Source organism: Stegostoma tigrinum, chromosome 14 (assembly GCF_030684315.1).
Source record: "Stegostoma tigrinum isolate sSteTig4 chromosome 14, sSteTig4.hap1, whole genome shotgun sequence".
NCBI classification, from domain to species: Eukaryota; Metazoa; Chordata; class Chondrichthyes; order Orectolobiformes; family Stegostomatidae; genus Stegostoma; species Stegostoma tigrinum.
In genome coordinates this window covers 60,917,469-60,938,973 of record NC_081367.1, presented here as the reverse complement: position 1 = coordinate 60,938,973, position 21,505 = coordinate 60,917,469, and the positions used below count along the sequence as shown (strand labels likewise).

The 21,505-nt window shown below is 43.3% G+C and overlaps 1 protein-coding gene across 1 annotated transcript in view; it reads right to left on the bottom strand.

The window, feature by feature from the left end:
- The window catches only part of prkci (protein kinase C, iota), a 122,431-nt gene extending 115,639 nt beyond the window's left edge, over positions 1–6,792 (bottom strand). Inside the window, exon 1 of the mRNA XM_059651200.1 lies at positions 6,603–6,792. Within this exon, the coding sequence (XP_059507183.1) occupies positions 6,603–6,718 (116 nt within the window). The 5' untranslated portion in view covers positions 6,719–6,792. The remainder of the gene's footprint in view (positions 1–6,602) is intronic.
- Positions 6,793–21,505: the final 14,713 nt, after the last annotated feature.

The following is a 21,505-nucleotide window of genomic DNA, read 5'->3' as shown; positions in this document are numbered from 1 at the left end:
AAGGAGCAGGACAGCTGACGTTTCGGGGCCAGACCCTTCTTCAGAATGGGGGAGGGAGAGGAGGTTCTGAAATAAATAGGGAGAGAGGGGGAGGCAGATAAAAGATGGATTGAGGAGAAGACAGGTGGAGGGGGCACAGATAGATCAAAGAGGGAGGGATGGAGCCAGTAAAGGTGAGTGTAGGTGGACAGTTAGGGAGGAGATAGGTCAGTGCAGGGAGGACCAACAGGTCAAGGGGGTGGGATGAGGTTAGTAGGGAGAAGATGGAGGCAAGGCTTGAAGTGGGAAGAGAGGATAGGTGGGAGGAAGGACAGGTTAGGGAAGCAGGGACGAGCTGGGCTGGTATCCCTAACCTGTCCGTGTGGAGTCTGCACATTCTCCCCATGTCTGTGTGGGTTTTTTCCAGGTGCTCTGGTTTCCTCCCACAGTCCAAAGACATTCAGGCTAGGTGGATCGGCCATGCTAAATTGCCCATAGTGTACAGGGGTGTGTGGGTTATAGGGGCATGGGTCTGGGTGGGATGCTTCAAGGGGCGATATGGACTTGTTGGGCCGAAGGGCCTGTTTCCACAGTGTAGGGAATCTAGCAAGTTTTGAGAAGGGAATCTAAACTAATCTAACCTCATCCCACCCCTTGACCTGTCCGTCCTCCCTGGATTGACCTATCTCCTCCCTAACTTTCCACCTACACTAACCTTTACTGGCTCCATCCCCGCCTCTTTGACCTGTCTATCTCCTCCCCACCTATCTTCTCCTCTATCCATCTTTTATTCGCCTCCCCGTCTGTCCCTATTTATTTCAGGACCCCTTCCCTCTTCCCCATTTCTGAAGGGTGTAGGCCCGAAACATCAGCTTTCCTGCTCCTCTGATGCTGCTTGGCCTGCTGTGTTCATCCAGCTCTACGCCTTGCTATCTCAGATTCTCCAGCATTTGCAGTTCCTACTATCTCTGGAGTGAAGTAAAAGTTGGTAACAGGAAGTTAAAATGATTTTATGGAGACCAGAAGACTGGAGAAACAAAGCTGAGCATCAACTGTACTTAGAAAGTGGAACATTGTCAAAAAGACAGAGGACTCTACCTGAATGCACACAAGGTAAATGATGTAAAGATACAAACAGAGCGCCATGGTGATGATCTATTTGACATTACTCAGACAAGATTCAATGTTTAGGAAGGACAGGCAAGAAAAAGGAGGTGGCATTGGAGTGATAAGAGACGGATGAAATCAGTACAGTGCTAAGGGAGGATCTCAGTTTGGAAGACCAATGCGTGGAATCAGTTTACATAGAACTAAGAGACAGTAAAGGAGCAGATAGCATTGGTCAGTTATTTATAGGCCACTATATAATAGTGATAGCAGCAGCATTGTATTAATCTGAAGAAGAAAAAAGTATGTAGCATGGACAATAGTTATTACGGATGATTTCAAACTTCATAAAGACTGGTTAAACCAACTGAGAGCTAGGGCTATGGAGAACAAGTTTTTTGAACGAATTAGGTATGGTATTCTAGAACAGAACATTGAAGAGTCAACCAGAGGACCTGCCAGGTGCTATTTTAGATCTAGTATTATGTAATTTAAAAGGGCTAATTAATAACCTTCCGTGAAAGAACCTTCAGTGCAAAGTGGCCATAACATGATAGAATTTCACGTTATTTTTTAAAAGTGTGGTAGCTCGTTCACCAGCAAGGGTATTAAACTTGAATGAGAAATTCCAAATGCATGAAGCACATTCAAAGGCAATAGGTAGTCTTTAAAAAACCATACCATGACTAGGTGCAGCTCTTCCTTCTTTTAAGATGCTAACACTCAAAAACTGTACCTAACTAGCAAAATTTCAGGATTTGCACAATATTAGAAGAACAGACCTCTAAGGTGGTCAGAAACAGCAGTAACTATGAGGGTTGGAAGCTTTATAAAATACAAAGTAGGACCAATAAACTGATAAGGACAGGGAGAACAGAAGATGAAAGCAATCCAACAATAACAAAAACATGCCATAAAAGCTTCCACAGATAATCAAAAAATGAAACGTCTGGCTAAAACTAATCTGGGTCCATTACAGGAAGCGTCAGGAAATCCAGCAGAGAAGCTAAATGATCACTGTCTGTTTTCACCAAGGGAGTTTCTAAAACAAACCCTAGAGATCGAGATCCAACTGGACAATGAGAAAGTGGAGTATAAAGAAATTAAAATCAGTTAGAAAATTGCCCTGGAGAAAATAAGTATGGTGGGGGTTTTAGATGAGAGTTTGCACAGCCCCAGGACCTGATTGTTTATACACTAAAAAGCACTGGAAGAACAGCCATTAAGAAAATGGTGCACTATCCTCCAAAATTCTATAAATTCTGGAATCATTCCTGCGAGTTGGAAAGTGGCAAACCTTACCCCACTACTTAAACTGTACACAGAAGAGAAAGTAAGGAACTACAAAGCTGCCTATAATATAAATCAGTATTAGGAAAATGCTAGAATTTATAAAGGATCGGAGAAAGAGATACCAGGTTGATAATGAACCTGTAAGTTTTTTCTGAAGAAGTTATAAGCAAAATTTGCAAAGGACAGCCAACTGACCTTGTACACTTAGATTTTCAGAAGGCTTTTGATAAGGTCTGACACAAAGTCGGTTAGAAATATTAAAGCACATACTGTCGGAGATAATGTGCTGCCATGGATCAATGTCGTTAACAGAAAATACAGTCAGTATAAATGGATCATTTTCACATTGGCAGTGTGATGCTAAAGGGTCGCTGCAATAATCAGTATTTTAGCTCCTACTGCTAGCAATACATAATTGATTTGGAGTTGGGAACCAAATGCTTAATATCATTTGCAAATTTAGAAAAGTGGAAATACACATCGTGAAGATGTACTTTGGCTTCAGGAAGAATTGGACAGACGAAATGAATGGGCTGAAACATAGCTAATAGAACAGAATGTGGCAAAGTGTGATTTTATGCAGTTTTGCAGGAAAAAATTGCAGAGTTTTTCTTAAATAGGGAGTTTGGGAGGTGTAGATGATAAAGGGTCCTAGTTGCACTTGGCAATAAGTCTCTGATAACAAACATGCAGATATTGTGAAGCTATACAGAAAGCTACAAGAGTATTAGTGTTTTGTGCAGTTTTAGTCTCCTTATTGGCAGGAAAGATATTAATTCCATTGAGGTAGTTCAATGAAGGTTCACCTAGGATGAAATCACCGTCCTCGTGGGGGACATTTGGCACACTGGGGCTTTATTCTCTCAAGTTTTGTAGAATGAGGGGTGAACCCCTTTAAACTTGCACAATACTTAAAGAGATGGACAGGGTAAATGCAGGTAATGTGCTTCCCTGGTGGGGTAATCTAAAACTGGAGCACAATTTCAAAATAAGGGGGTTGCCACTTAGGTAAGAAACGAGGAGGAATTATTTTACTCAGAGGGTGATGAACCTTTAGTAGTTTCTCCCACAGAGGTCTGTCGCAGTTCAGTCTTTGAGCATGCTTAAGAGGTAAAGATTGACATACATCTGTTTGCCAGTTAGACACAAGTTTGAGGATTAGGTGGGTAAAAGGCATTGAAATGTTTAAGAATTTAAGAGCAGGTAGTATTATATGTATTTAGGTAAGATAATGGAAGTATTTCAAAATGCTATGGATCATATCAATTCCCCATTCAGCACATGGTTCCTTTAAAATGCACACGATATCAGTTGCACAATTTGTACTTGGGTTTAGGAAATATTAGATTTGCAACCCAGTTTCAAAAACATACTTTTACTTATTTTTCCAGTCAGACTCTAGTAATTCAACAAAGCAGTCATGTGCAAGCAGAGAACTGCCAGCCTTTCATACCATCACAAGTCTGATCTTGTCCTCACCTAAATCCAATATGCACACTTGTAATCACTAAACAGCAATACCCAGCAAGAATTCTGACTGACGATCCCTTCTTTAATACAGGAGCTCTTTAAAACAAGCAAATCTCAAACGGAATAGATCATGCAAGTCAGCAAAGACTGAAGATTCAAATTCCTTTCTTGTTATTAATGTTTTGTAATAATTAGCACAAAGCATTCAACATCCTATCAGATACTTCTCCTGGAACAAATACAAAGTAGATGAATATTTGATGGATATCACTGGCTCTACTGATTTGTGGACATAGTGTGCTGTCTGTTTTCAGCTCACGTATGTATTGCACTACAACAGTAAAAAGTGCTTCACCACAAAAAAAATCACTTTTATGCTGAGCAATGATTTTTCAATGCTCTTAATTTATCACGCAAATTGTTTTGCAGCACTACCCTCAGTATTTCAGTATTCAGACAACTGAAAATTCTGCCTGTAGACAAAACCCAAGTTTGAGGGGACATAAGAAACAAAGTCAGCATTTGAAGAGATGGATTTTTTTTTTCCATCGATGGTGTGAAGTCATCAAGTCAGAGTATGAGGCACAGGGAAACATCCTGTGACCCACTATCGCTACCTGATGACCAGGATGGATATCAACTCTAATCTCATTTCCCAACACTTGGCCTGTAAGCTTGTATATTGTGTTATTTCAAATGTTCATTGAAATAATGCTTAATTATTGTAATGATTCCTTCCTCTACCAGCTTTTCAGGCACTGATTTCAAAACACCCAAACCCTCTGGGTGACACAAGTACTCCTTAAAGACCCTCTGAACATCCTGTCCCTCACCCTTAAAATCAATGCACTTTGGTTCACTTTACCATATATATGCAATTCAGTTACTTTAAAATTTGTGAATCAAAAACTTCTAACTATGTTTGGCAATGCCAAAATAGCTCTAGTTATAATTAATGTGATTTTGATTCTTGACAAAGTACGCAGCTTTCAATTCATCTGTAAGTAAAATCTGGACAATATCACAAGATACTCTATAGTCAGAATATCACTTCCTTTGACCCAGTATTCAATTCCTTTTAAGTCTCACCTCTGCAGCAACACAAGATGTCGTGACATGAGGTGCTATATAAACAACTGAAAATTACAGCATAAGTTTAAAGCTACACTCATTAAATCTCATTTTGTTGGTAACACTTGAAGGTTACCTCAGAGTACAACAGGACCTTGATCAGATGGGCCAGTGAGCCAAAGAGTGGCAAATGGAGTTTTATCTAGATAAATGTGAGGTGTAACATTTTAGTAGGGCAAATTAGGACAGGAATTATACGCCTAATGGGAAAGTCCTGGAACGTGATGCCCAACAAAGAGACCTTGGCGCACACATTCATTATTCCTTGGAGGTGGAGTCACAGGTAGATAGGATAGCGAAGGCGACATTTGGTACACTTGCCTTTATTAATCAGTGTATTGAGTATAGGAGTTGGGGTGTCACGTTGCGACTGTACAGGACATTGGTTAACTCGCTTTTGTTATACTACATTCAATTCTGGTCTCCCTGTTATATAAAAGATGTCATTAAACTTGAAAGGGCTCAGGAGAGATTTATAAGGATGTTGCCAGGGATGGAAAGCTTGAGCTACAGGGAGAGGCTGAATAGGCCAGGCTATTCTCTCTGGAGTGTCAGGTCTGAGGGGTGACCTTAGGGATTTATAAAATAGTGAAGGTAAATGGTCAAGGTCTTCTATCCTAGCCTGGGGAATCCAAAACTAGGCTGCATAGGTTTAAGGAGCGAGATAAAAGATTTAAAAAGGGTCCAAGGGACAACTTTTTCACACAGCGGGTAGTGTGTGTATGGAATGAGCTGCCAGAATTAGTGGAGGAGGCTGGTACAATTACAACACTTAAAAAGTACCTAGCTGGGTTAATGAATAGGAAAGGTTTTGAAGGATATGTGCTGCTGGCAAATGGGACTAAGTTAATTTAGGATATCTGGTCGACATTCACAAGTTGTATTGAAAGGTCTGTTTCTGTGCTGTACACCTCTATGACTCGATTAAACCACAATGCTGCCACATTTCCTGTAATATACAACGACTAGCCCAAAAAAGGCATTTCATCTTTGCATGGCACTTTCGGCAAATAGAAGTTGGTGAGCGAATGTGAAGACTTTCAAACAGTCAGATTTCTTTCTCTTTTTGGATCTTTATGCCCCTTTACTATGATCCACAATGGTTCTCCTTCCAATAATCCCTCTACCCTCCACTGGCCATAGTCCTGCATCTACGTTTCAGAGATTCCACTCTCCCCCTGACAAAAAAAAGGACCCTTCATCCTCCTGGATCCTATAGCTCCCCTTCCCCTCCTCAATCTTACAATTCCCCCATTTTCAATTTCCCACTAAATTTACCCAATCCACCTTCCCTCAAACAACGCGCCAGATCGCCTCGCCCACCCACAACTTCCCAGCTCCCCTTCACCTCCCACCCAAATTCTCAGCTTCTCCCTCTCTTACTTGGCCCTATGCACCAGCATCCCAAACGCTATTCCCACTCTCAGATCCTATCCCCTTCACCTCCCAGGCAACACCCCAACTCTCCACCACCAACAGCCTCTTTCTCCCACACCCCGACCCAACCAAAAGACAAAGTCTCCTGTCCGCGAGGGGAGGAGGAGGAGAAATCCCTACCCGAGGTTTGGCGGGCGGGGGTGGGGGGGGGGGGGTCTCTGCCCGGCCGCGTTTCTCGCCCTTACCCTTTGTAATAGGCTTTCATCCGGACCTGGTGGTGATTCTCTGCTGTGTAGGACATCATACTGTCCCTACTTGTGGGCATGTCCCTGTCGGAGCTCCGCAGAATAGCCGCTCTCATATGACTGTCCGGCCGTTCACCTCAAATCCTCCCCGCGCCCCACCGGCCGTTCGCTCGAGCTCGTCCGGCCCAACCAACAGACACCCGCTGCGCGCGCACCACCGACCGCCACACCATACAGGAAAGGTCGGCGGGGGCGAAAGGATTACATGACCCAATACGCAAGGCGCTCTTCACAACCATCTCTTTGGCAGCATTAATATTATAAATGTTATAAAATTTCTGTCAATTTTCATCTAAATTTTTGCATTTCGGTGTTAATTATTTTAGGTTGTATGATTTCCTTATCATCTACCCTGCATTTTCACTTTGGATTGGTCTCCGGACCCGCCCCCGTCGTAAGGGGCAACCGTAACGGGGAACTCTGGGATTTGTAGTCCAATATATTTGGAGCGATTTGGTTATTCAAAACCGAAACAACTGTGGATCCTGTAAATCAGAAACAAAAACAGAAGTTGCTGGAAAGGGTTAGTAGGTCTGGCATCATCCGTGAAGAGAAACGTTTCGGGTCCGGTGACCCTTAGAATTTGGTGATTCACCTGCCTTGTCAGGTTTCTATGAGATAGGGTGTAGAACCGAAACTTTCACTTGTTGGCACATCCACTTGTATTTTAATCAATTTTTGTTTGCAGAAGTCAGTTCCTACTTTCTAAATATCCTTCTGCATATCGACAAGTCAGTTCTATTTTCAAATGTAGATTCACTTTGACATGATTTGGGGCTTCTTAGGACATTTTTGCGACATAGAGATGTTTTATAAATGCAAGTTATTATTATTAAATTGTTCATGTTTTACCTCTTTAGATTTTCCTATCAAGTTCAACAACAAAAGTAACGAATACAGTGAAACTTTATTCGAACAAAGCCGGAAATAAACGTATTAGTCGGACTGAGAGAGGAAAAAAAAGACCTGTTTGGTGTAGACAAAGGTGTCGATTACTCATTGTAGGTGTGTTCCGCTCATTATTTGTTTTTACATTCAGTAAGGCGAATTATGTATCGCCTACCAGAAGGTGACCTACAGATTGCCTAAACATCAGTATTCTTTTCAACGCCTCTTTGCCGAATTAAAACTTGTAAATTCACGGCAGCGTCATGGCAGCTGATCCAGCGATACAGCCTAGTCCAATTTTCCGGCTCTTAGGCTGTAGTCTTGTAGATTACAGCACTTCAAGTACTCCAAAAAGTTTTTTAAACCCATAAGGGTTTCTATTTCAATCATCCTCCCCGACAGTGAGTTCGAAATTCTAATCGTGTACAGCGTGAAACAAAATCTCCCCAAATCTTGTTTTCCTCCTCCAGTTTCATCTTGTTTTATAATCAACAGGAAAGTAAAAGTTACAACAACTAGTATTTATATAGCTCTTTAAAGTAGTTAAAACATCCTAAGGCACTCCACAGATGTGTTATTAAACAAGGACTGACAATGAACTATACTGTTCATTGAGATAGCTTTTAAGACACATCTGAAAAGAGGTAGAGAGGCAGTGTGCTGTAGGGAGGGATCTCCAGAGTTTAGAGACAGGATAGCTAAAAGTGCAACTGCCAATGGTGAAACAATTAAAACTGGAGATGAGAAAGCAGTCAGAAGTGGAGAAGCGACTAGGAGGTAGCAAGAACTGCAGATGGTAGAGTCAGAGTCAATACAGTGTGGAGCTGGAAGAGCACAGCATGTCAGGCAGCATCCGAGGAGCAGGAAAGTTGATGTTTTGGGTTTACACTCTTCATTAGGCCTGGTCCACGAGGATGTAAACCCAAAAAGTCGACTTTCCTGCTCCTCTGATGCTGCTTGACCTGCTGTGTTCCTCTAGTTCCACACTGTATTGATTGGAATTGGAGAAGCGTAGGGTTCTCAGACAGTAATGTGATTGAAAGAGGTTATAGACCATAGAACTATGGGGTAGGTAATAGTTGAGTGGTATTAGTGCTCGCCTATTAATCCAGAGACCCAGGTAGTGTTCTCACGTCCTGGGTTTGAATCCTACCATGGCAAACATGAAATTTGCATTCAATAATAATCTGGAAATAAGAGTCTGATTTTGACTATGAAACTATGGCTGATTGTCAGGAAAACCCCACCTGGTTCACTAATGTTTTGTAGGGAATGAAACCCGCTTGCCTTTGCTGGTCTGGCCTGCATGTGACTCCAGGCCAGCAGCAGCAATGTGGTTGAAATGTTACTGAGAAATTAAGGATGAACAATAAATGCCCACTAACTAATAGCTGGCTAGTCCTACCCACGTCCCTGAATATATATTTTTAAAAATTGGCAAGATCTTGGAAGAAACTGAATGAATAGTAAAATTTAAAACTGAGACATTGCTGATCCCAGAACCAATATAGGTCTCTGAGAACAAGGATCATAGAGTCATACTTTGGAAAAGTGTGGATGTAATAGGGTTGTTGTAATGGGTGACTTTAACTTTCCTAATATTGATTGGAACCTCCTTCCAGCAGAAGATTTGAATGGAGCTGTTTTTGTAAGGTGTGTTCAGGAGTGTTTCCTAACTCAGTACGTTGACAGGCCGACGAGGGGAGAGGCATTAACAGGGGGATTGAGTTTAAGAGTCGTGAGATCTTGTTGCAGCTCTATAAAACTTTGGTTAGACTGCACTTGGAATACTGCGTCCAGTTCTGGTCGCCCTATTATAGGAAAGATGTGGATGCTTTGGAGAGGGTTCAGAGGAGGTTTACCAGGATGCTGCCTTGACTGGAAGGCTTATCTTATGAAGAGAGGTTGACTGAGCTCGAACTTTTTTCATTGGAGAAAAGGAGGAGGAGAGGGGACCTAATTGAGGTATACAAGATAATGAGAGGCATAGACAGAGTTGATAGCCAGACTATTTCCCAGGGCAGAAACGGCTAACACGAGGGGTCATAGTTTTAAGCTGGTTTGTGGAAAATGTAGAGGGGATGTCAGAGGCGGGTTCTTTATACAGACAGTTGTAAGAGCATGGAATGCGTTCCCAGTAGCAGTTGTGGAAGCAAGGTCATTGGGGACATTTAAGAGACTGCTGGACATGCATATGGTCACAGAAATTTGAGGGTGCATACATGAGGATCAATGGTCGGCACAACATCGTGGGCTGAAGGGCCTGTTCTGTGCTGTACTGTTCTATGTTCTATAGAGTCATGGATGAAGAGATTTTATTTCAAATTTGGACACAGGATAAGTATGAAATAAGAGCAGAAGTGGACCATTCCACCTCACAAATGCTGTTCCATTCAATAAGTTCAAACCTGATCTGTTTATGTTTCAAATTCCATACTCCCAACTACCCAACAAGCTTTGATTCCCTTGCCTAACAAGAATCAAACCACCTCTGCCTTAAAAAAAAATCAATTTCTCCACTTCCTCTGCCTCCTATGGGAGAAAATTCAAAAGTCACACAAGCCTCTGAAAGAAAGCAAACCCTTAGCCCTGTCATAAAATTCTTACAGTGTGGAAAGAGGCCCTTTGGCTGAGTGTGTCTGGATTGGTCATCAACCAACTACTTGTACCGTTTTGCAGCAGTTAGCCTGTAACCTTGTATGCTATGGCAATTTGGTGTCCATCGAAATAGTTATTAAATTCCCTGAATGTTCCGACCTTTAATACCCTTTGAGGCAATGAATTACAAATACAGGCAACACTGGAGAAAAACACCTTCCTCAGATTTCTTCTGAACCTCCTGTTCCTTACATTAAAACTGTGCTTCCTGGTTATTGAACCCTCCATAAACAGGAAATATTTCTCCTCATACTCCCTGTATTTGCCCTTAGAATTTTGTACATCTCAGTCAGAACTCCTCACTCAGCCTTCGCTACTCTAAGAAAAATAATTCCAGCGTCTCTAGTCTATTTCCACAACTGAGTCATTCCAGCCCAGGTAATATCCTTGTTGAATCTCTTCTGCATCCAGTCTAGTATAATCACATTCTTCTGTACTGTGATGAGCAGAACTGCATGCAATAATCCAGCTGTGGTCTAACTAGTGTTATATGCAGCCCCATCATAACTTCTTTGCTCTTGTATTCAGTGCCTTGGTTAACAGAGGCAAATATCCCACATGCCTCCTTAACCATCTTAACTAGCTGTCCTGGTGCCTTCAAGGATCTATTGACCTGCACACCAAGGTCCCTCTGATTCTTTGTACTTCCTGGAGTCCTGCTATTCAGTGTGTACTCCCTTGCCTTGTTCATCCTTCCAAAATGCAAAATCCTTACCTCATGCTTTCTAGGATTAAATTCCATTGTCCAAAGTTCAGCACATTTGATCAGCCCATCAGTATAACCCTGTAGTCTAAGGCTTTCTTCCTCACTACTTACTATAGAACCAACTTTCCTGTCATCTACAAAATTACTAGTCCTACCTTTTACTCATGCCTGGACTATGAACGTGTCCAACAAACAGCAGGGAACCCAGAACCAAACCCTGTTTTAAGCCACTTGAACACAGTCTTCCCTTTACAATAGTGCCTTTTGACCATCACCCTATGTTTCCTGCTACAAAGGCAATTTTGGAACTAATTTACCAAATTGTCCTGGATCTTACGGGCTCTTAACTTCTTAACCAGTCTGTCATGCCAGACCTTGTCTAAAGCGTTAATGAAGTCCATATAGGCTACATCAACTGTGCTACCAACGTCTACACAGCCAGTTACCTCTTCAAAAAAATTCAAGCAAGGTTAATCCAGACTCACTAACAGTGTAAATGGGAACTGCAGATGCTGGAGAATCCAAGATAACAAAATGTGAAGCCGGATGAACACAGCAGGCCAAGCAGCATCTCAGGAGCACATGAAGGGTCTAGGCCCGAAATGTCAGCTTTTGTGCTCCTGAGATGCTGCTTGGCCTGCTGTGTTCATCCAGCTTCACACTTTGTTATCACTAACAGTGTAGCAGAGATTTAGATAAGTTTAAGTTGTGAAGAGGGGAAAATGAGAGGCCAGATAGGAGCACCTTTTGAAACAATCAAGTCCAAAGGTACCAAAGAAATAGATGAAGCCTTCAGTGGCAGTTGAGCTGAGGCAGAGATAGAGGGTGACATTATGGAGGTAGAAGTAGTTGGACCAAGTGATGATGGCACCATGTAGCTGGAAGTTCAGCTCAGGGGCCAAAAACAAAGATATCAGTTTTCCTAACAATTAGTTGAGGAACTTAAAAAAACTGAAGGTGTCAAGAGATGTTTTTCATTTATTCATGAGATGAGGAGGTTTCTGACTGTACCAACATTCGTTACCCTCAAGAAGGTGGTGCTGAGGTGCCTTTTCAAACAGCTGCAGATTATTTGTCCAAAAGTGCTATTAGTGAGGGAGTTACAGGATTTTGACTGAGTGGCACTGAAGAAGTGACAATATATTTCCACACCAGCATGTTGGCTGGCTTGAAGGGGAACTTGATGGTGGCAGTGTTCCCATATATCCACTGTCCTTGTCGTTCTGGAAGGTAGTCACTATAGTGTTGGAAGGTGCTACGGTGTTTAGTTGAATTTCTGCCCCATCTTTTCCTTCTGGTTTTATACATATCAACCTACCACTTTCAGAATTTCTTGTTCCAAATACCTTCAGTCCTTTTCTTGTCAGATTGTCAATAATGTAATCATAGTATTGTACATATAGAAACTAAACAGACACTTGAAAGGGTTCAGAAAAGAGTTACAAGGATGTTGCTCAGGTTAGGATTTGAGGTACAAGGAGAACCTGAAAAGTCTGGGTCTATTTTCCCTGGAGTGCCGGAGACTGAGGGATAACTTTATAGATGCTTATAAAATCATGAGGGGCATGAATAGGGTAAATAGACAAAGTATATTTCCCAGGGGACCGCTTTGCAGAATACCTCCGCTCGGTTCGCAATAAACAACTGCACCTCCCAGTCGCGAACCATTTCAACTCCCCCTCCCATTCTTTAGATGACATGTCCATCATGGGCCTCCTACAGAGCCACAATGATGCCACTTGAAGGTTGCAGGAACAGCAACTCATATTCCAATTGGGAACCCCGCAGCCCAATGCTATCAATGTGGACTTCACCACCTTCAAAATCTCCCCTTCCACCACTGCATCCCAAAACCAGCCCAGTTCGTCCCCTCCCTCCACTGCATCACACAACCAGCCCAGCCTGTCTCTGCCTCCCTAACCTGTTCTTCCTCTCACCCATCCCTTCCTCCCACCCCAAGCCGCACCTCCATTTCCTACCTACTAACCTCATCCCACCTCCTTGACCTGTCCGTCTTACCTGGACTGACCTATCCCCTCCCTACCTCCCCATCTATACTCTCGTCTCCACCTATCTTCTTTTCTCTCCGTTTTCAGTCCACTTCCCCCTCTCTCCTTATTAATTCCAGAGCCCTCACCCCATCACCCTCTCTGATGAAGGGTCTAGGCGTGAAACGTCAGCTTTTGTGCTCCTGAGATGCTGCTTGGTCTGCTGTGTTCATCCAGCTTCACACTTTATTATCAAGGTATATTTCCCAGGCTGGACGAGTCCAAAACTGGAGGGCGTAGATTTAAGGTGAGAGGGGAAAGATTTAAAAGGAACCTAAGGGGCAAACTTTTCACGCAGGGGATGGTGCGTGTATAGAATGAGCTGCCAGAGGAAGTGGTGGAGACTATTACAATTTCAACATTTGGATGGGTATATGAATATGAAGGTTTAAGAGAGATATGGGCTAAATGCTGACAAATGGGACTGGGCTTTGTTGGGCCAAAGGCCCTGCTTTCACACTGTATGGATTCTATGATCTATGATCTATTTATTTAGGATATCTGGTCGGCATGGACAAGTTGGACCAAAAAGTCTGTTTCCCTGCTATATATTTCGATGATTCTAAATAGACAGAGAATTTTATAAGAGACACCAAGGTATAAAGCTGGATGAACACAGCAGGCCAAGGAGCATCGGAGGAGCAGGAAGGCTGAAGTTCGGGCCTAGACCATTTTTCAGAAATGGGATGGGGAAGAGGGAAATGAAATAAATAGGGAGAGAGGGGGAGGCAGATAGAAGACGGACAGAGGAGAAGATAGGTGGAATGGAGACAGACAGGTCAAAGAGGCAGGGATTGAGCCACTAAAGGTGAGTGTAAATGAGGAGTTAGGAGGGAGATACGTCAGTCCAGGGAGGACGGACAGGTCAAGGGGGCAGGATGAGGTTACTAGGTATGAGATAGGGGTGGGGCTTGAGATGGGAGGAAGGGATAGGTGGGAGGTAGGACAGGTTAGGGAGGCTGGGATATGCTGAGCTGGTTTTGGGATGCGGTAGGGGGAGGGCAGATTTTGAAGCTTGTGAAACCTACATTGCTACCATTGGGCTGCAGGTTTCCCAAGCAGAATATGAGGTGCTGTTCCTGAAACCTTCGGTTGGCATCGTTGTGGCACTGCAAGAGGCCCAGGATGGACATGTCGTCTGAGGAATGGGAGGGGGAGGTTAAATGGTTCGCAACTGGGAGGTGCAGTTGTTTCATGCAAACCAAGACTAGGTGTTCTGCAAAGCGGTCCCCAAGCCTCCACTTGGTTTCCACAATGTAGAGGAGGCCACAATGGGAACAGCGGATACAATATACCGCATTAGCAGGTGTGCAGGTGAACATCTGCTTGATGTGGAAAGTCTTCTTGGGACCTGGGATGGGGCGAGGGGGGTGGTATAGGCGCAGGTGTAGCACTTCCTGCAGTTGCAGGGAAAAGTGTCAGGTGTGGTGGGGCTGGAGGGGAGTGTGGAGTGGACAAGGGAGTCCCGGAGAGAATGGTCCCTCTGGAATGCAGATAAGGGTGCGGAGGGAAAAATATCTTTGGCAGTGCGGTCGGATTGCAGATGACGGATGTGTCGGGAGATGATGCATTGGATCTGAGGGTTGGTGGAGTGGTACATGAGGACAAGGGGAATTCTGTTTTATTTGTTGTTGCGGGGAGGGAGTGTGAGGGATGAGTTGCAGGAGACATGGTCGAGGGCATTCTTGACCACTGAGGGGGGTAGTTGTGGTCCTCGAAAAACAAGGACATCTGAGATGTACAGCAGTGGAATGCCTCATCCTTGGAGCAGATGCGGCAGAGGCAAAGGAATTGGGAAAAGGGGATGGCATTTTTGCAGGAAGGTGGGTGGGAGGAGGTGTATTCTAGGTAGCTGTGGGAGTTAGTGGGCTTGAAATGGTTATTGGTTTCCAGGTGGTTGCCAGAGATGGAAACAGAGAGGTCCAGGCAGGAGAGAGAGGCATTAGAGCTGGTCCAGGTGAACTTAAGGTTGGGGTGGAAGGTGTTGGTGAAGTAGATGGACTGTTTGAGCTCCTCATGGGAGCAGGAGCCGGCGCCGATACAGTCATCAATGTAAACAACTGTACCTCCAAGCCGCGAACCACTTCATTTCCCCTCCCATTCCACAGACATGTCCATCATGGGCCTCCTGCAGTGCCACAACAAAGCTACCCGAAGGTTACAGGAACAGTAACTCATATCCCACTTGGGAACCCTGCAACCCAATGGTATCGATGTGGACTTCACAAGCTTCAAAATCCTCCCTCCCCCTACCGCATCCCAAAACCAGCCCAGCTTGCCCCTGCCTCCCTAATCTGTCCCTCCTCCCACCTATCCTCTCCTCCCAATTCGAGCATCATCCCCATCTCCCACCTACTAATCTCATTCCGCCACCTTGACCTGTCCGTCCTCCATGGACTGACCTACCTCCTCCCTATGTCCCCACCTACACTCACCTTTACTGTCTCCAAACCTGCCTCTTTGACCAGTCTATCTCGTCTCCACTTATCTTCTCCTCTGTCCATCTTCTATCTGCCTCCCCCCTCTCCAGATTTATTTCAGAAACCGGTTCCCCTACCTCAATTCTGAAGGAGGGTCTCAGCCTGAAACATCAGCTTTCCTGCTCCTGTGATGCTTGGCCTGCTGTGTTCATCCAGTTCTACACCTTGTTATCTTGGATTCTCCAGCATCTGCAGTTCCTACTATCTCTACACCTGACAAGGAACCAGATTGACATCCTCCTGGGGAGTTTTTACTCATACTGTTGGAGTGGATTTAAACTAGATTGGCAGAGGAATGGATCCTGACAAGTAGTTCAGAGGGGAAAGAAGCTGAAAATGAGTTAGAAGTTAAAATACTTGTAAGTGAGTATGAAAGACAGAGGAAGCATATGTCAGATAAAAAAAGTGAGTTCAAGAAGGCTAAATGTAACATATTTTAATAGAAAAAAATCTGAAGAATATGTCAGACAAGCAGAGGATATAAAAAGGTGTATGACAGTATGATGTCATAGTTACAACAGACATTTGGTGGAAAGATCAGCAAGATTGGCAATTCAGCATTCCTGGATATAGAGTGTCTACTCAAGATAAAGAAGATGATAAAGGAAGTGGGTAGTCACAACATTGATCAGGGAATCAATTACAGCAGTGACAAGGTATGATATCAGAAGGATCATCAAATGAGGCCATTTGGACAGAAGTTAAAAAAAAATCACAAAAGCGGTAAGCACACTGTTGGGTGTGCACTGCAGGTCCTAAAACTTCATTAAGATATAAAGGCTCAAATACATTATCAAATTTCAATGAATTAAGAATAAAAACATAAGAAGAGTATGGGTTTTTAATTACTCTATTATTAACTAAGATTGCACTAAAGTTCTTAAATTACATCCTAGAGAGCTTCTTTAGCCAGTACATGGAAAGCCAAAGAAGGAATGCAGCAGTTCTGGTCCCAGTATTTGAAAGTGGGCCCAGGCAGTTGAAAGTCACATCAGTAGGGGAGGCAACAGACTTAGTGGTATTATGGCTAGACTGTTAATCCAGATATCCAGGTAATGTCCTGGAGATCCAGGTTTGAATCCTGTCACGGCTGATGGTGGAGTTTGAATTCAATAAAAATCTGGAATTGCAAGCCTAATGATGACCGTGAAACCATTGTCAATCATTGGTGAAAAACCCATTTGGTTCACTGATGCCCTTTAGGGAAGGAAATCTACCATGCTTGTCTGAGATAGCAAGGTGTAGAGCTGGATGAACACTGCAGGCCATGCAGCATCAGAGGAGCAGGAAAGCTGACGTTTCAGGCCTGAACTCTTCTTCAGAAATGGGGGTGTGGAAGGAGATTCTGAAATAAATAGAGACGAGGGGAGAAACAGATGGGAGGTGGATAAAGGAGCAAATAGGTGGAAAGGGGACAGACAGATCAAAGAGGAGGGGATGGAGCCAGTAAAGGTGAGTGTAGGTGGGGAGGTAGGGAGGAGATAGGTCAGTCCAGAGAGGACTGACATGTCAAGGAGGTGGGATGAGGCTGGTAGGTAGGAAATGGGGATGGGGCTTGAGGTGGGAGGAGTGAGAGGAGTTTTTCTCTACCATCCTTACCTGGTCTGGTCTACATGAGACTCCAGACCCACAGCAATGTGGTTGACTCTTAAATGCCCTCTGGGCAATTAGGGTTTGGCAATAAATGTTAGACCAGTCAATGAATAAAGTAGGGCACCATTTTGAACAGAGTGGCCATAATTCAGCTAGATTTAAAATAGCTGTGGAATAGCTTAAGGTTGGGCTAGGAATGAAAATTCCAAATAGAGGAAAGGCTAACTTCCCTAGACTAAGGCAAGATGCCATTTGGCCCAAGTGGACTCGAAGCCGGCATCTGCAGGTGAACCTGTGTCAAAGCATTAGGATGCATTCAACAAGGAAATAGTGAGAGTACATGACAAATATAAAGACAGAGTGGCATCACAACCAGGGAACCCCGAATATCAGGGATAGAAAGAGCGTAAGAACATGAGAACCAAGAGCAGGAGTAGGCCATCTGGCCCCTCGAGCCTGCCCCACCGTTCAATAAGATCGTGGCTGATCTTTTTCAGACTCAGTTCCACTTACCCACCCGCACACCATAACCCTTAATTCCTTTACTGTTCAAAAATTTACCTAGACTTTCCTTAAACACATTCAGGGAGGTTGCTTCACCTGCTTCACTGGGCAGGGAATTCCATAGATTCATAACTCTTTAGGTGAAGAAGTTCCTCCTGATCTCAGTCCTACATCTGCTTCCTTTATTTTGAAGCTATGCCCCCTAATCCTGGTTTCACCTGCTAGTGGAAACAACCTCCCTGCCTCCATCTTATCTATCCCCTTCATAATCTTGTATGTTTCTAAATGATCTCCCCTCATTCCTCTGAATTCCAATGAGTATAATCCCAGCCCACTCAGTCTGTCCTCATAATCCAACCCTCTCAACTCTGGAAGCAACCGAGTAAATCTCCTCTGCACCTCCTCCAGTGCTAGTATATCCCTTCTCAAGTAAGGAGACCAAAACTGCACACAGTACTCCATGTGTGGCCTCACCAGGACTGTATACAGCTGCAGCATAGCCTCCCTGTTTTTAAACTCCACCCTTTAGCAATGATAGACAAAATTCCATTTGCCTTTTTAATTACCTGCTGCACCTGCAATCCTACTTTTAGCAATTCATGCACAAGGGCACTCAAGTTCCTTTGCACTACAGCGTGTAGCAATTTTTTTAACCATTTAAAACCTAGTCCATTTTGCTGTTATTCTTACCAAAATGGATGACCTCACACTTATCAACATTGTACTCTGTCTGCCAGACCTTTGCCCATTCACTTAGACGATCTATATCCCTCTGCAGACTTTCAGCGTCTTCTACACACTTTGCTCTACCACTCATCTTAGTGTCATCTGCAAATTTTGACATATCACACTTAGTTCCCAACTCCAAATCATCTATGTAAATTATAAACAATTACGGTCCCAACACTGATCCCTGAGGCACACCACTAGCCACTGACCACCAACCAGAAAAATACCCATTTACCCCTACCCTTTGCTTTCTACTGGCCAACCAATCCTCTATCCATGCCAATACATTACCTGTGATACTATGCAGCTTTATCTTATGTAGCATCCTTTGGCACATTGTCAAATGCCTTCTGGAAATCCAGATACACTACATCCATAGGTTTCCCATTGTCCGCCATGCAAGTAATATCCTCAAAGAATTCCACCAAATTAGTTAAACATGACCTACCCTTCATGAACACATGCTGTGTGTTCCCAATGGGAGAATTTGTATCCAGATGTCTTTCTATTTCTTGCTTAATGATAGATTCAAGCATTTTCTCCATTACCGAAGTTAAGCTAACTGGCCTATAGTTACCTGCTTTTTGCCTACTTCCTTTTTTAAACAGTGGCATCACATTGGCTGTTTTCCAATCTGCGGGAACCACCCCAGAGCCCAGTGAATTTTGGTACATAATTGCTGGTGCATTTGCTATTTCCCCCATCACTTCTTTTCATACCTTGGGATGCATTTCATCAGGGCCAAGAGAGTTGTCTACTTTTCGCCCCATTAGCTTATTCACACTGCCTCCTTCGTGATAATGATAGTTTCTAGGTCCTCGCCTGTTATAACCTTCTTGCCATTCATTTTCAGCATCTTATTTGTTTCTTCCACTGTGAAGGCCGATACAAAATAATTGTTTAATGCCTCAGCTATTTCCTCATTCCCAGTTATTAAATTGGCCTTCTCATCCTCTAAAGGACCAATGTTTACCTTTGCCACTGTTTTACAAGTTACATATTTATGGAAACTTTTGCTGCCTGTTTTTATATTTTGAGCTAGTTTCCTCTCATAATCTATCTTACTTTTCTTTACAACATTTTTTGTGGCTTTCTATTGGCCTTTAAAGATTTCCCAGTCTGCTAGTTTCCCACTAATCTTAGCTTTTTTGTATGTTTTTTTTTAATCTGATAATTTCCTTTATTTCCTTAGACATCTATGGTTGACTATTTCATTTCCTACAATCACTGGAATATACTTCTGCTGAGCACTGTGAAAAATCTGTGAACGATCAGGTGGAGGAAAAAAAGTAGAAGGCTCTGGGGAATACTGCAGCCTCAATACTGCAGAGTCGTGAGAGGAGGGAAAAAAGTGCCAGAAAAATAAAAACGAAATTAGGAAAGTAATGAAAAAGCATTGTTGCATAGAATAACAAAAAAAAGGATTTTATTAAAAATATAAAAAGCAGGAGAATAACTAGGGAAAGGATCAGGCCTTTTCGGGTCCATGGAGATAATGTGTTTGTGTGGACCAAGAAAGCAGAACACAGCCCTCAATGCATACTTTGCGTCTGTCTTCACAAAAGGAAAGGATGATACAAGTATGGTAAACCATGCAGAGGTCTGTGAAACATTAGAAGAAATTGTAAAAGTGAATAAATCTGCAGGCCTAAATGAGATGTATCCAAGACTGCTGAGGGAGGCAAAGGTGGGGGATACCGGGGCTTTGATAGTAATTTTCAAATCCTCCCAAGCATATGAGGTCTCAGAGGGCTGGAGGACTGCTGATGTTGCCCCATTGTGGGAAAGAAAGGATGAAGGACTAGTTTGGGAAATTACAATTCTAATGCCCATCATGGGAAAGCTATTAGAAAGGATTTGAGTGACTATATACATATTTACTGTATATATTTGAGGAAATGTAGACTTGGAGAAACACAAATTAATCGGATGGATTTGTTAACGAAAGGTCATATTTGATAAATCTGGCAAAAAGTTTTGAGGAGGCAGTCAGGAATGTTGATGAGGGTAATTTATTTAATGTGGCCTATGTGGACTTGAACAATTTTTAATAAGGTCCCTCACAGCAGACTAATCAAGAACATAAGAGTCCATGGGATCCAAGACAAAATGGCACAGTGGATCCAAATTTGTCTGAGAGACAGGAAATAGAGGATGAAGGGACTGGGGGCATTCTGGCGAAGTTTGCTGATGATACGAAGATAGGTGGACAGGCGGGTAGTACTGAGGAGGTGGGGAAGCTGCAGAAAGATTTAGAAAGTTTAGGAGAGTGGTCCAAGAAATGGCTGATGAAATTCAATGTGAGTAAATGTGAGGTTTTGCACTTTGGAAAAAAGAATACAGGCATGGACTATTTTCTAAACGGTGAGAAAATTCGCAAATCAGAAGTGCAAAGAGATCTGGAGGTGTTGGTCCAGGATTCTCTAAAGGTTAACTTGCAGATAGAGTCTGTAATTAAGAAAGCGAATGTAATGTTGTCATTTATCTCAAGAGGGTTGGAATATAAAAGCAGCGATGTGCTTCTGAGGCTTTATAAGGCTCTAGTTAGGCCCCATTCAGAATATTGTGTCCAATTTTGGGCCCCACACCTCAGGAAGGACATACTAGCCCTGGAGCATGTCCAGCGGAGATTCACACGGATGATCCCTGGAAAGGTAGGTTTAACGTATGATGAACGGCTAAGGATCCTGGGATTGTACTCATTACAGTTTAGTAGGTTGAGGGGAGATCTAATAGAAACTTACAAGATAATGTATGGTTAAGAAGGGGTGGACGCTAGGAAGTTGTTTCTGTTAGGCGGGGAGACGAGGACCCATGGGCACAGCCTTTAAATTAGAGGGGGTAAACTTGAAACTGAAATGAGACGACATTTCTTCAGCCAGAGGGTGGTGGGCTTGTGGAATTCATTGCCGCAGAGTGCAGTAGAGGCTGGGACGTTGGATGCCTTCAAGGCAGAGATCAACAAATTCTTGATCTCAAAAGGAATCAAGGGCTACGGGGAGAGTGCAGGGAAGTGGTGTTGAAATGCCCATGAGCCATGATTTAAATGGCGGAGTGGACTTGATGGGCCGAATGGCCTTACTTCCACTCCTATGTCTTATGGTCTTCTGGAAGTTTCTGTGACTGGAAGTCTATTGCCAATGAAGTTCTGCAGAATCATTGCTTTTGTGATATACATTAGTGCTTTCTGGATGTGAGTTTGCTCACTGAGCTGGAAGGTTTGTTTTCAGACGTTCG